The sequence below is a fragment of the Medicago sativa genome, chromosome 4 (genome assembly GCF_051527215.1).
Source record: "Medicago sativa cultivar Bolivia chromosome 4, Bolivia_mono, whole genome shotgun sequence".
Lineage (NCBI taxonomy): Eukaryota > Viridiplantae > Streptophyta > Magnoliopsida > Fabales > Fabaceae > Medicago > Medicago sativa.
The window spans coordinates 8,210,984-8,225,039 of NC_140752.1; the positions used below are offsets into that span (position 1 = coordinate 8,210,984).

The window sequence follows — 14,056 nt, forward strand, 5'->3', positions numbered from 1 at the left end:
ATTCATTTCAAAACTTGCATCGTATTCTAGGCTTAAACCCAACAGAATTTTTATGTTGTAATTATGACAGCACACTTCTTAAAACAAAAAAGATAATCCTACTTAAACAAGCAGTCTATCTAATGATGTTATGCACTTCATCATTATATTATATAAAATACTTCATAATAGACTTAGTCTACATAACCTAGGGAGAATACTCAACACCAATAGAAACCAATATATCTCTTGTGGAAGTGTAGAAGCACTATGTCTATAATTTTATGAAAAGATGAATTGAACCACGGTAACAACATTCATGAAATGACACTGACTAGTTTTACAACACAAATTGAAAGGGCAATGCGCACAACAAAATACAAAAGACAGAAAGTCAGTATTACCTCAAACTTAGAAAGACCATTGACAGAGATTTCTGTACAAACTGAGTTGTCTCTGTTGACAATCATGAACATTTGCACCAAAATTTGTAATTGACTACCTCTATTTGTTCTAGAATAAAATACTTGATAAACATGTTGCCCTGCAAATCAGCATCTAACTCTTGCAAATTAGTATTCTGTAGCAGATTGATCAAAATCCTGCATTTGCCACTAGCTATGAAGCACGGATACTTCAAAATAGCTATTGTATCGTATCGGATACACAGATACGCCCCGATAGCTTGTTCAACTCTTTCTTCTTCTGGATTCCCTGCAACTGGTACCACTTTTCAGAATCACCATCTATTTTCCCATTGGATTAGATAAAGGAGTGAAACTCAAGCAAACTGCAATGAATCATTTGACAAAAATAAACTAATCTTCCTCAAATTCATTTAGATGAAAAAGTATACGTCCAACGTGTTCTTGTTTGTTATAGACTTGAACTCTTGCATCAACAAATAATAAATGGTATTATGCTGGCTAATGTCTGATTGTATTGAAAAAGAAGCAAACTTGGCTAGCTGGCTTCATCACCACAATTCATTCACTGTGAATGCATAAAAACCAAAACAAAACGTCGCAACATAGTAAAGAAAAAACAGAAAGTTGGATAAATACGATAATATCAAACTGAATACATATGTTTGCTTTAAATGAACAACAAAATGTGAATCAAATTTTAATTCAACTATAAATCTATTATCATAAATCCCCCTCCTCCATGAAAGACAGTTGATCACTCTGCGTCTTGAAGGTCGCAATTCGTTGAGAGATCGATAATAGATTGGTGATCCACCAAATTACCAAATAAAGAATTCTTGAGGAGTTTGGGAAGTTCCAACAATTGATCATCAAAATCATTGTTCCTTTGTAACCTGGGGATAACGGATGCAGGATTCCGTGAGGGTAAGTTCTTCGAGTAAAGGAAAACAATCAGTGATTATGAAATGATGGTTCTTGTGGAACAATTGAGAGATGTCAATTTTTTCATCTTCTTGGACAGAGCTCGAAATCCATCTTCAGGAATATCGGTGTCACGGTTGGAGAGATGGAACGATTTGATGTCTCATAAATTAGGGAAAGTGGAGATTTCAGCAAGAAGCGCAAAGAGGTCAAATCTTTTGGAGGAGAGAAAGATAGATGTCGAGAGAAGTGAGGTTAGGAAACCTTTGGAAGATGCCATGAAGGAAAGGTAATGTTTTACCACGGATTTTGATAGAGAATCGGAGAAAATTGGCGATAGAGATTAACTATTTGGAGACCACGGAGAGAGATTTGAAAGTGTGGAAAAAAAGAATGCCAACAGAAGTTCTTTCAGGATTCATACAATTTTCATTGATAACCTTTCAAATGATACCTTTACATCTCTTATAATTAAAGGGCTATGAGCCACTGCAATTTTAATATAATAATAGACTAAACAGAATCAAACTTGAGTAGATTCATTACAAATATTCATTCCGTATGAATGCATAAAAATAAGGAATGTGTTTTCAACTTTAGCTACAGAAGGAACTGGAAGTTGGATGAATAATTATGTCTAACTCAATACAGGAACAAACAAAATGTGAATCAAATCCTAATTGAACTATTATTTTATCATAAAACTCCAACTATATCACTATGGTGTATCATCTTCATGAAACTGAAACCCACACTCACAATACTTGTGATATCTTCTTCAAGTGACAATTCTTGGACCTCAATGACTTGGACCTCTTGTATAAGGTTATAGTTCTTGCAGAGACCATTAATGGATTGACGACCCATGAAATTAGAAGATAAAGCAATCTTGTGGAGTTTGGGAAGTGCCAACAATTGATCATCTTCTTTATCATGATACAAAATAAACAGGACATAACCGGTGTCTGTAAGGATGAGTTCTTCAAGTAAAGGGAAACAATCAGCAATGAAGAAGAGATCACTCTTGTCGATCTTTGAGGCAATTTTGTAACAAGTGAGAGATGTCAAATTTTCCATCTTTTTTGACAAAGCTAGAAGCCCATTTGCTGGAACCGTGATGGGGTGGTAGAGAGCGAGCGATTTGAGGTCTACAGGAAGAGTGGAGATTTGGGAAAGATCATTGAGTTCACTTTCTCGAAGAGTGATGTTGAGGGATGTGACGTTAGGGAACCTTTCAAAGAGACGAAGAATGAAAGGGATTGTTTGATCGAAGTTTGTGACCGAGAATCAAAGATGGTTGGTGATTGACAGAAACTTTTTTGAGACGACCTAGAGAGACTTGAAACTGTCACACAGAGAGACAGTGGAGCAGTTAGAAGCTAGCATTCCAAATTCATCAATATTGTTGTAGAAGTTATTGTCGCAGTCGTCATTGAGACATTTGAAGATGCGCTCCCATAATTCCTTTGGTATATAAAAACATGTTGCCACTGCAATTGTTCTTCTTGTTTGTTTTAGAAAATGGTGTTGTTCTTCTATTAAACATATGGTATAACCGCTCCACTGCATGTGACAATCAGTGATAGGTGTCACACTCATACAGAGTCTGCATTTGCAAAACTATCTGTGCATCATTGTACATTGTATGCGAAATATTTATTTTGATGTCATTTACCATGCTTGTATGCTATGCACATTGTATTTGTGTAGTTATATTGTTTTTAGATTGTGACCCTTTACTTTAATCTGTGGATCAGGCTTTGCCCCACATCCAAATAGGGAGTGTTTATTGCGAGAATAGCAAAGGCTTTGGAGGTCTAGCAGTTTGACTGTCAGGCTTGATTCCATTGGTGGGTTCTTGTACCCTGTCATCCCAGTTCAGGGTTAAAGATCAACTAAGATGTTTACTTGTATGGGTGGCAAAATGGATGGATTGGATGAATATGGACTTGGATCTTAATGGATGGATCAAAACAGGTCCATTAGTCCATTAGAATCCACTATTTTTTTTTTGTTAAAAAAAAACCATCTACTCCATCCATTAAGTATTATGTCCATCCAATCCATCCATTATTAGATTTTATTGGATGGGTAATCCATCTGATCCATAAATCAAAGTGTATTATTTTGTTTTAAGATGTGTATTATTTATTAGAGTGTTTTTTCTAGTAAATTCGATCTAAATAAATTGAATATAACCAAGCCCAATACTTTTTTTTTTGGAATAATGTTTTTAAAATAAGCCAAATAATCTAATAATTTAGAAAGATTAAATATTTTTTTTGAAGAAACAGAAATATTAAATATTATTAATTAAATAAATTAAAATAATATGGTGGACAATGGTGGTAGTCAACTGTTCGCCGCCGACGTTGACCACGGTGGACCGACGGCGGCGCACGAAGGCGGCCAGTCGCTTTTTCATTGATCGACGGTGGTCGGCCGGCTGGTCACAATGGTCCACGACGAATCTTCGGTGTTGACCACCACCTATAATAAAATAATATTAAATAATATATTAATAATATATAACCCACTTGGGTTGGTCTGGTGGTATTGGCTTGGGTCTTGGGAGTGTGCTCCTCCGCAAGGTCTCAGGTTCGATTCTCTCCGGTGCCATTAAAGGCTATTTAGCTTATTCAAAAAAAAATATTAATAATATATTTTAATAATATATTAAATAGCTTATTCAAAAAAAAATATTAATAATATATTAAATTAATAATATTTAAATATTAAAAAAATTTAAATATTAAAAAATTAATTTTTTATTAAATTAATTTTTAATTAAATTATTTTTATTTTATCAACTATATATTTATTTAAATTCGATTCTCTCCGGTGCCATTAAAGGCTATTTAGCTTATTCAAAAAAAAATATTAATAATATATTTTAATAATATATTAAAAAGCTTATTCAAAAAAAAATATTAATAATATATTAAATTAATAATATTTAAATATTAAAAAAATTTAAATATTAAAAAATTAATTTTTTATTAAATTAATTTTTAATTAAATTATTTTTATTTTATCAACTATATATTTATTTAAATAAAAAAGATTAAATATTATTTGAAAATATGCATTGGATTTCGTTTTTGTTAAAGAGGTGATCCATTGGATTTTTAAAATAAGGTGGATGGACTCAATACATCCATAATTTTTAATGGATGGATTCAAACCAATTCATTAACAAATTTTTTGTTTGGTGGATAGATTGGATGAATTTTCTTGTGGATGGATTGGATGGATATGGATCCCATGGATCACATTGCCACCGCTATTTACTTGTAGAGTCTTGTGTGTATTTTCTCTACTTTTGTTGGGAATCGATGTAAATGATACTACATGAGAAATTACGAGTCTTGTGTGTATTTTCTCTACTTTTGTTGGGAATCGATGTAAATGATACTACATGAGAAATTACCCATGTCTATTTTATGTAGTGTATGATTTGAAATTGAAAACTCGATACTTATAAATGTTTTATAAAATGTGGCATTTGATTCTAATCGTTATAGTAAAAAATGCTTCGAAATGATTACATACTCTGATTTTAAATTAAAAACGATTGTGAAATCATTTACCACAATGTTTTGAGTTGTTTAAAAAAAAAACACCCTTTGCTTTGAGCATAAGTAACATTCATCCTCAGAGTATGCCTTTAAACTTCAATGTCAATCTATACCATTCATCATATCATCACATCATATACACTTAATTTCTTAATCCTATGCTACCTCCGTCCCTAAATATAAGAGCCTTTTGCAAAAATTATGGAGATTAAGAAAGTTGGTTGTAGTATTAAATTTGTATATAATTACTATTGTTTTTACAATTTTATCCTTATGAGAGAAAGTTAATTTATGTTTTCAACATACTCCCTCCGTCTCACAATATTAGTCGTTTAAAGTTTGTGCACGATTATTAAGGAAATGATTAATTGTGTTGATTTCAATTGTAAAATTAGTAGCATTTACTAAAATATCCTTATTAATTGTAGTTAGTGGAGTAGTTAAGTTGGATGAAATTCAATAAATAAGGGTATAATAGTGGAAAAAAGTAATAAATGCTACATTGATATTGTAAAGTGACAATTATTTTGAGAAAAAGAAAAAATGTTAAAGTGACAATTATTGTGAGACGGAGGGAGTAATATTTATTGTTGATTGAAAAAAAAAAGATGCAAAATAAATAAGGGTATGTTGGTAAAAAAATAATTAATGTACTTGGAAATACAAAAGGGATCTTATAAAAAGGGACAACTTTTTTCTCTCAAAAGAGTCTTATAATTAAGGATGGAGGTAATACTAAATATAAGTCTTTTAACTTTTTATTTATTTGTATCAGAAAGCCAACTCTAAGAAACAAGGTACATAAACTGCACAGTGATTTCAAAAAGTTCAATAATTAAAATGATATATTCACTAGTACAAAAAACACTTATTGACAAGGGATTTTAAATGGGCAGCTATCCACCTTACTTAAAAATGTGGACGGAGGTTATTGACACATGAATTCTAAGTGAGAAGTTATCCACCTGACTTAGAAACCTGAACGATTGAAAAGTTTTTATGTTCAATAGATATTAAGTTGGTTTACCCAATTTAAAAATTAGGTCAAATACTACTTTTGATTTTTTTAGTTTGACAGAATTCACAAGTTAGTCTTTTAAACTTCAAAAGTTTCAAATATGTCATCAAGGACCGACATCAAGGATAACACTGAAATAATTTATCAACTAAAAAAACATATTTAAAACTTTTAAAATTGAAAAAACGTAATTGGAAATTCTGTCAAACTAAAAGGACTAAAAAGATATTTGATCTAAAAATTATTTATAAAAATTAAACTCAATTCAAAGTGAAAAAAAACAAATTCAGCGCCAAACAAAATTTGAGACCCAAATTTTGGTGAAAACTTCTATCCCGCTCAAGTGCCAAAAGCCAAACCCAGATTTCACACCAAATCAGTTTAACCCAAGATTTTACTAACCTGAGTGATTCGAAGTAAATTAACTGGGTTTGGATTCTCTTTGAAAACTCACAGATTTGTATCTGCTGTCGTTGTTTCGATTTCACCACAGTGCTTTTTCTCCAGCGTTGGGATACCCCTTCTCAGCTCCTTTCTTCTCATTGTCGCCGTGAACAAATATCAGGTTCACTCTTTATCCTTCCCTTTACATCCCTTGTTGCCTCTATCTGTTAGATTTATTTGGTGATGAAATTGGATAAATTTTGAATTAAGTTAATAAGCTGTAATAAGCTTTTAATAAGCGACTTAGTAATTGTTAGATTTATTTGGCGATGAAATTGAATAAATTTTGAATTAAGCTAACTTAGTTTCTCAGTGGTTCAAAATAGATCTCTATTAGCATTATTGGAAGTTCAATTCATGTTTGTTGTTGTTGTTACTGATTTATTTAATCTATCTATACCTCCATTAGTTTTTATGTTGTTTAAATTAAAGTAGATCAGAGGTTTAAATTTAAATGATGTGGTAGCTAGAAGCTTTTCACTTTCAAAGATAAATTATTAAAGTAACACTCTGAACTGTTTTAAATATCACAAGACTAGCCAATTAATATCATTTTCATTTCGCTAAGATTATTTATTTAATTATTATGTGTGTTTAATTGCTTGTTGGTGTGGTTGAATTGGAATTAGTGGATTTTTAGACGAGAAGGGTACTTTAGTCATTTTTATGACTAAGGTATTTTAGTCATTTGATGAGTGAAAACATTTTGGTAATTTTAGAATTGAAGGATATTTTAGTAACTTTGGTGTGAATAGTTATTTTAGTGAGATTAATAGTAACATAAGGTAATTATTTTGAGATGGTAATTAATGAGATGTTTTAATGAGTTAAGTGAGTAATAACTTTTTAATTAAGTGGTAAAAGGCATGTGAGTTAAACCAACCCATTAGTGGGAGTATATAAGGATAACACTAGTGGAAATTAGGGTTGAGCTATTCATTTTATACATTCACACATAAAGTGGCTAGAGTGAAAAATAGAGAGAATTGAGAGAAAAGGGAAGATAGAAGAAAATGGAAGAACAAGTGAAAAATGAGTTTTGTGAAGTGATGTTTTGATAAGTTGATTTTCGCGCTCTTTTTCATGTGATAATTTTGGGTATGTGAAAATGTTGAAAATTTATTATTGATGCATGAAATTCATTGTTGATATATGTTAAGTTGTTTGCTTTGAGATCTTAGCTTAACTTGATGAAAATTGTGAAGTTGTTGTTGATTGTTGGTGATTCCATAACCTATGTGATCTAAATGTTATTGGGTATATGTTTATGTTGAGAATCCATGATAATGATTGTGGTAAATGTGATGTTTGGTTAAGTTGTTTTGTTCCGAGAGATTTTGTGAAAATGAGTCAAAAGAGTAGAATTGTGATTTTGATGATTTTGAGTTGATTAATGAAGTTGTTGTATTGAGTAGAAAACCTGTTTTGGGTTGATAAGTTTAGGTGTGGAATTGATTGGGTGGAAGTTGGGTTTTTAAGCTAAAAGTCGTTTTAAGTGCTTTTGTGGAATAAGTGTTTTTAGGAAAATTGAACTTGAGGTGTTTTATTTGATCTTTATTTAGACCTAATTCCAACTTTTTGGTTTGTAAGATGGAAAAGGGGGACTCAACTATTGTTGATCGGCCTAAGTTTAAGCGCTGGAAATTTTCTGCTGATGGTACGTGTTGAGGATAAGAGTGGCAAAGATTCAGGTGAAGCTGATAGTCCCAACGAAGAAACGTATCCTCAAAATTTTGAGTTGAACGAGGATTTGTTGGTTACAAACACTGTTGAACAAAGAAGTGACTGTACTTTGAAGGAGGATCCCATGGTCTTATCTGATCAAGTAGATGGGGATAGTTTGGCTAACGATGAACCTGCAAAAGTGGAATTGGTTGGCATGGAAACTATGGATACGGAATTTGCAACTGAAGACTGTGCCTTGAATAAGGAAGATCCCGTGGTCCCATCTCAACAATTGGATGTGCCTATTTTGGAGACGTTCGATGTGGAATTTGCAACTGAAAGCTTTAGTTTGAAGAACGAAAACGATGTGCCTATTTTGGAGACTTTCGATGTGGAATTTGCATCTGAAGGCTGTAGTTTGAAGAAAGAAAATGCAGTGATTTCATCTCATCAAATGGATGAGTCTAATTTGGTGAAAGATGAACCTGCAAAACTGGAATTGGTGGGTATGGAAACTTTGGATACAGAATTTGCAACTGAAGACTGTACCTTGAATAAGGAAGATCCCGTGGTCCCATCTCAACAATTGGATGTGCCTATTTTGGAGACGTTTGATGTGGAATTTGCAACTGAAAGCTGTAGTTTGAAGAACGAAAACGATGTGCCTATTTTGGAGACTTTCGACGTGGAATTTGAAACTGAAGGCTGTAGTTTGAAGAACGAAAATGCAGTGATTTCATCTCATCAAATGGATGAGTCTAATTTGGCGAAAGATGAATCTACAAAACTGGAATTGGTGGGTATGGAAACTTTGGATACGGAATTTGCAATTGAAGACTGTACCTTGAATAAGGAAGCTATGTCTGACGACTCAAAACCCTCGTTGTCCAATATCAATAATGGTGGTTCCGGTCCTTGTATGAAGGAGGCTTTAACTAAAAGGTATGCTCTTCGTAAAAAAGTTGCAGAGTTCAGAAATTTGGTTAACATAAATTCTAAGGTCTCATCAGGCAGGAAAGTAGTGCAAGGTTTGATGGCTACATCAGAATGGAAAGCAGGAAAGAAAGTTGATTTTTATGCCCAGCTGGACAAGTCTAAAATTGCTACCAAGTCAAAAGGTGTACTGAATCTTTCTGGGCACCAGCCGTTGAAAAAGAAAAGAGAAAATTCTAGTTCTGATGACATGGGTCAATTAGTAACAGTGGAGAAGAGTGGGGAAGATTTAGACCTAATTCCTCAAAATTATGAGTTGAACGAGGATTTGTTTGTTACAAACACTGTTGAACAAACAAGTGACTGTAGTTTGAAGAAGGAAGATCCCATGGTCTTATATGATCAAGTGGATGGGGATAGTTTTGCTAACGATGAACCTGCAGAAGTGCAATTGATTGGCATTAGAACTATGGATACGGAATTTGCAACTGAAGACTGTACCTTCAAAAAGGAAGATCCCATGGTCTCATCTCATCAATTGGATGTGCGTATTTTGGAGACTTTCGATGTGAAATTTTCAACTGAAAGCTGTGGTGTGAAGAACGAAAATGCAGTGATTTCTTCTCATCAAATGGATGAGTCTACTTTGGCAAACGATGAACATGCAAAACTGACATTGGTGGGTATGGAAACTTTGGATACGGAATTTGTCACAGAATGCTTCGTAAAACAAGATTTGTCCTATATATCAAAGGCATTGTATCCAGTTGGCGAGGCAGCTATGTCTGATGACTCAAAATCCTCGTTGTCCAATATCAATATTGGTGGTTCTGGTCCTTTTATGAAGGAGGCTTTAACTGAAAGGTATGCTCTTCGTAAAAAAGTTTCAGAGTTCAGAGATTTTCCACGTTTATGTGAAGGCAATGCTCCCCATCTCAGTCAGGATGAGTGTCGAAGCGAGCTTTCTTCTTTGAAAGAAGTTGCAGTCACTGACGTAAGAGAAGCAGAAAATAACAAGAGAAAGTTTGATAACATTGTTCAAGATGATTCTGCAGGGAACCCTAAACTTCCTGAAAAACATAATTGTCGTCATCATCAGGTTAACATAAATTCTAAGGCAGTGGTTAAAGCGGAAAACATGAACACTGTAAAACTCGAAAGTAGTTCAAAGGTCTCATCAGGAAGGAAAGTAGTGCGAGGTTTGGCATCTATATCAGAATGGAAAGAAATGAAAAGAAAGGGAAAGAAAGTAGATTTTATTGCCCAGCTGGACAGGTCTAAACCTGCTACCAAGTTGAGAGGTGGACTGAATCATTCTGAGAACCAGCCGTTGAAAAAGAAAAGAGAAAATTCTAGTTCTGCTGACATGGGTCAATTAGTAATGTTGGAGAGGAATTCTCTAGACCCTAATGAAAATAACGAACACTTAAAAAGTGTCACAAAATCACCTGGTTCAAGTGTAAATGTTTTTCCTCTTGGTCGTAGCAATTTGAGTGGTCATGAGAATGACTCAGTGGCCAGGAATAAAGTGAGGAAAGCCTTGCAACTGTTCCGAGCTTTTTATAAAAAGATTTTGCAGGAAGCCGAAGCAAAACCAAAGTCAAATGAGAAAGAAATAAAGAGGTTTGATTTACAAGCTGCGAAAAAGCTTAAGGAGGAAGGGATCTATGTTAATGAAGAGGAGAATATCTTAGGATCTGTTCCTGGGGTTGAAGTGGGTGATGAATTTCAATACAGAATAGAGCTTAATATAATTGGCCTTCATCGCGAGATTCAGGGTGGTATAGATTATGTGAACCAAAAAGATAAGATTCTTGCAACTAGTATTGTTGCTTCGGGGGGCTATGCTGACGACTTAGATAACTCAGATGTTTTGATATATACAGGGCAGGGTGGAAATGTGACGAGCAGTGATAAAGAGCCAGAAGATCAGAAGCTTGAACGGGGAAATCTTGCTTTGAAGAACAGTAGGGAGGTAAAGAATTCCGTTAGGGTGATACGGGGCTCTGAATCGATAGATGGAAAAAGCAAGATATATGTTTATGATGGACTTTATGTAGTTGAGTCATGTTGGCAGGATATAGGGCCACATGGGAAGCTGGTTCATAAGTTTCGCTTGCGAAGAATCCCGGGTCAACCCGAGCTTGCCTTGAAGGAAGTGAAGAAATCTAAGTTCAAAACAAGAGAAGGTCTATGTGTCGAAGATATTTCCTACGGGAAAGAGAAAATTCCTATATGTGCTGTGAACACCATAGATAACGAGAAACCCCCTACATTTAAATACATAACTGGGATGATATATCCTGAATGTTGCAATCTTGTCCCTCCAAAAGGATGTAATTGTACTAATGGATGCTCTGACCATAAGAAATGTTCTTGTGTACTCAAAAATGGAGGGGAGATTCCATTTAATCATAATGGGGATATTATAGAAGTAAAGCCTCTAGTGTATGAGTGTGGTCCTAAATGCAAGTGCTCTTCAACCTGCCATAACAGAGTTAGCCAACTTGGCATAAATATTCAACTCGAAATATTTAAAACCAATTCAATGGGATGGGGTGTAAGATCCTTAAATTCCATCCCTTCAGGAAGTTTTATCTGTGAATATATTGGAGAGGTTCTTGAAGAAAAGGAAGCTGAACAAAGAACAGGTAATGATGAGTATCTTTTCGATATCGGAAATAACAAAAACAACAATAATCTTTGGGATGGACTTTCAAACCTTTTTCCAGATTCTGACTCAAGTTCAAGTGAAGTAGTGGAGGATTCTGACTTCACTATCGATGCCGCTCAGTTTGGTAATGTTGGGAGATTTGTTAACCATAGCTGCTCCCCTAATCTTTATGCTCAGGATGTCCTTTATGATCATCAAGACAGCAGGGTTCCTCACATCATGTTATTTGCTGCTGAGAACATTCCTCCCTTGCAAGAGCTGACATACGATTACAATTACATGATAGATACAGTTCGTGATTCTGATGGCAATATCAAAAAGAAGTACTGCTTTTGTGGTTCTGAGGAATGTACTGGTAGGTTGTATTGAGGTTTTGCGATGTTTATTGTTGGAACAAATTTTCTTATACGTCTTGCAAGCTAAAATCTCAAAAACTGGAGAATAATTTAAAGCCATGTTCTTGTCAATAGTTGCTTCTGGATTATCCTGAGTTGGTCAGGATGCTAGGAAAAAGTTGGAAAGAAAAATATTCTTGCGTGACCTACTATTTTCATTTTATATGACGCAAATTTTTTATGTAAGGACAAATATGTTGCCATTTGAATGTGTGAAAACTCATGTTTGAGGTTAATTTTACCATAGCCTATTTTATTTTATAAGAAAGTTTCACAATTTAAAAAAAAATAAAAAATCATAGTAGCATTCATCCATTTCTTTCAACATAGGGCTTGCATCAACTTTGTGAGGTAAATTCTGCAAATCCTTTTCTACTCATGTCATATAGTACTTAGATGCAATCAATAAACATAAAAAATCAGTTTGAAGAGGCGCTAATTAATAACAAAGACCATCATGAATTAACTACAAAAGAGGTGCTAATTAAGGTGCTACTTAAGACATGAAGGCTGGCACATAAATGAATAATTTCTGATTTGGACTTGAACAAAACTAGATTCAGACCCGTTTTCAGAACATTTTTGTCCCTATAATACAAAACATTTCACTTTTTTACGAGGACTAAAAACGAAATTAACTATATTTATAGAGACTAAAAACATATTTAACATAAATTTATTAAATTTTTTTAAATTGTGATATTAAACAAATAAAATATGAGAACGGTGGGTATTGGTGTGATACATACCAAAAATTGCTTGTTAGAAAATGAGTTTTTTTTTAATTGCATGTTTGGTCCTTATATCTATTTTAGGCTTTAAGCCGGTCCCTTATGTTTTAAAAGTTTTAAGTTGGTCCTTTATGTTTTAACAATTTCATGTTGGTTCAAAACGTTACTCATAGTAGAATAAGTCAGTACCTTCCATCAATTGACCGTTTAAAGATTCAGGTTGACAATATGGGTGATGGAATTTAACTTATTTAGAAAATTAGTTTTAAAACATTTTTTTTTATCTTTTTTGTTTTATTAAACTCAATATCATGTCGCGGAAGGGTTGTGGTTGCGCCTAACACAACCTCACAAAACCAGATTTGTGGAGTTGTGTTAGGCCCAACCACGATTTCTAAGATCGTATCAGAGCCTCCTCCAAGATAAGTTGGGTCACCTGCTATCAGGTTTCCGTTATCCGAGCCACCTGCTATTTATGTCCATGCTTTAGATGTCCAATCTTGAGCGTGAGGGGGTGTGTTAAGAGTCCCACATCGGTTAGGAGAGATGACCTGACAATGTGTTTATAAGTGGAAGCAATCTCACCTCACAAGCCGGTTTTATGGGGTTGTGTTAGGCCTAACCACGATTTCTAAGATGACCAAAATCGCTAATGAAAGACACGAAAAATAGAACTGAATCAAAGGAATTGGATGAAAATCAAGAAAAAAAACCGATCCAAAACGACGAAGAAGAAAAACATATCAACATCTAAATCAATCCATAACTTGCTCAATTTTAGCAGAAAGAACACGAATATATGAACAATCCATACTCATCACAACTTATTCCAACATGAGTCACATTTTGGACCAACATATCAAAGGAATTGGATGAAAATCAAGAAAAAAAAAACCGATCCAAAACGACGAAGAAGAAAAACATATCAACATCTAAATCAATCCATAACTTGCTCAATTTTAGCAGAAAGAACACCAATATATGAACAATCCATACTCATCACAACTTATTCCAACGTGAGTCACATTTTGGACCAACATGAAACCATTAAAACGTAAGGGACCAATTTAACTTTTAAAACATAAGAGACCACCTTAAAACCTAGAATAAAAATAAGGGATCAAACATGCAATTAAGCCAACAATATATTAATGACCATCTCTGCATCTCATGAAGACCATTGCAAGTTGATGCACTACTAATCATCGTCAATTTGCACATGAAGTAAACTTAGTCAGTTTACTCACATAAATAAACGGTAATGGTAATGGATTTTGTTGAAATAACAGT

At 33.9% G+C, this 14,056-nt stretch overlaps 2 protein-coding genes across 3 annotated transcripts; one reads left to right on the forward strand and one right to left on the reverse strand.

Moving 5' to 3' along the window:
- Positions 1-2,024: 2,024 nt before the first annotated feature.
- LOC146925993 (uncharacterized) lies at positions 2,025-6,467 on the reverse strand. The gene is made up of 2 exons (XM_085706845.1): positions 6,379-6,467; positions 2,025-2,559 (listed from the first exon to the last, which is right to left on the reverse strand). The coding sequence occupies exons 1-2, from the start codon at positions 6,465-6,467 to the stop codon at positions 2,025-2,027; spliced, it is 624 nt and encodes a 207-aa protein (XP_085562971.1).
- On the forward strand, positions 6,198-12,274 carry LOC146925994 (uncharacterized). Of its 2 annotated transcripts, none has more exons than XM_085758422.1 (2): positions 6,198-6,489; positions 7,959-12,274. In XM_085758422.1, the coding sequence occupies exon 2, from the start codon at positions 8,023-8,025 to the stop codon at positions 12,007-12,009; it is 3,987 nt and encodes a 1,328-aa protein (XP_085614548.1). In that variant the 5' UTR covers positions 6,198-6,489; positions 7,959-8,022; the 3' UTR covers positions 12,010-12,274. The 2 variants fall into 2 exon arrangements, with proteins under 2 accessions (XP_085614548.1, XP_085614549.1); XM_085758423.1 differs by lacking the exon at positions 6,198-6,489 and adding an exon at positions 7,292-7,466.
- Positions 12,275-14,056: the final 1,782 nt, after the last annotated feature.

What these genes read in the sequence shown, in the direction of transcription:
- LOC146925993 (XM_085706845.1), bottom strand. Translation starts at nt 6,467, where the DNA reads ATGAGAAGAAAGGAGCTGAGAAGGGGTATCCCAACGCTGGAGAAAAAG. An exon ending in ACGACAGCAGATACAAATCT is followed by an intron (nt 2,560 to 6,378) that starts GTGAGTTTTCAA and finishes TCTCTTTGAAAG; the next exon opens with GTTCCCTAACGTCACATCCC.
- LOC146925994 (XM_085758422.1), top strand. Translation starts at nt 8,023, where the DNA reads ATGGTACGTGTTGAGGATAAGAGTGGCAAAGATTCAGGTGAAGCTGAT.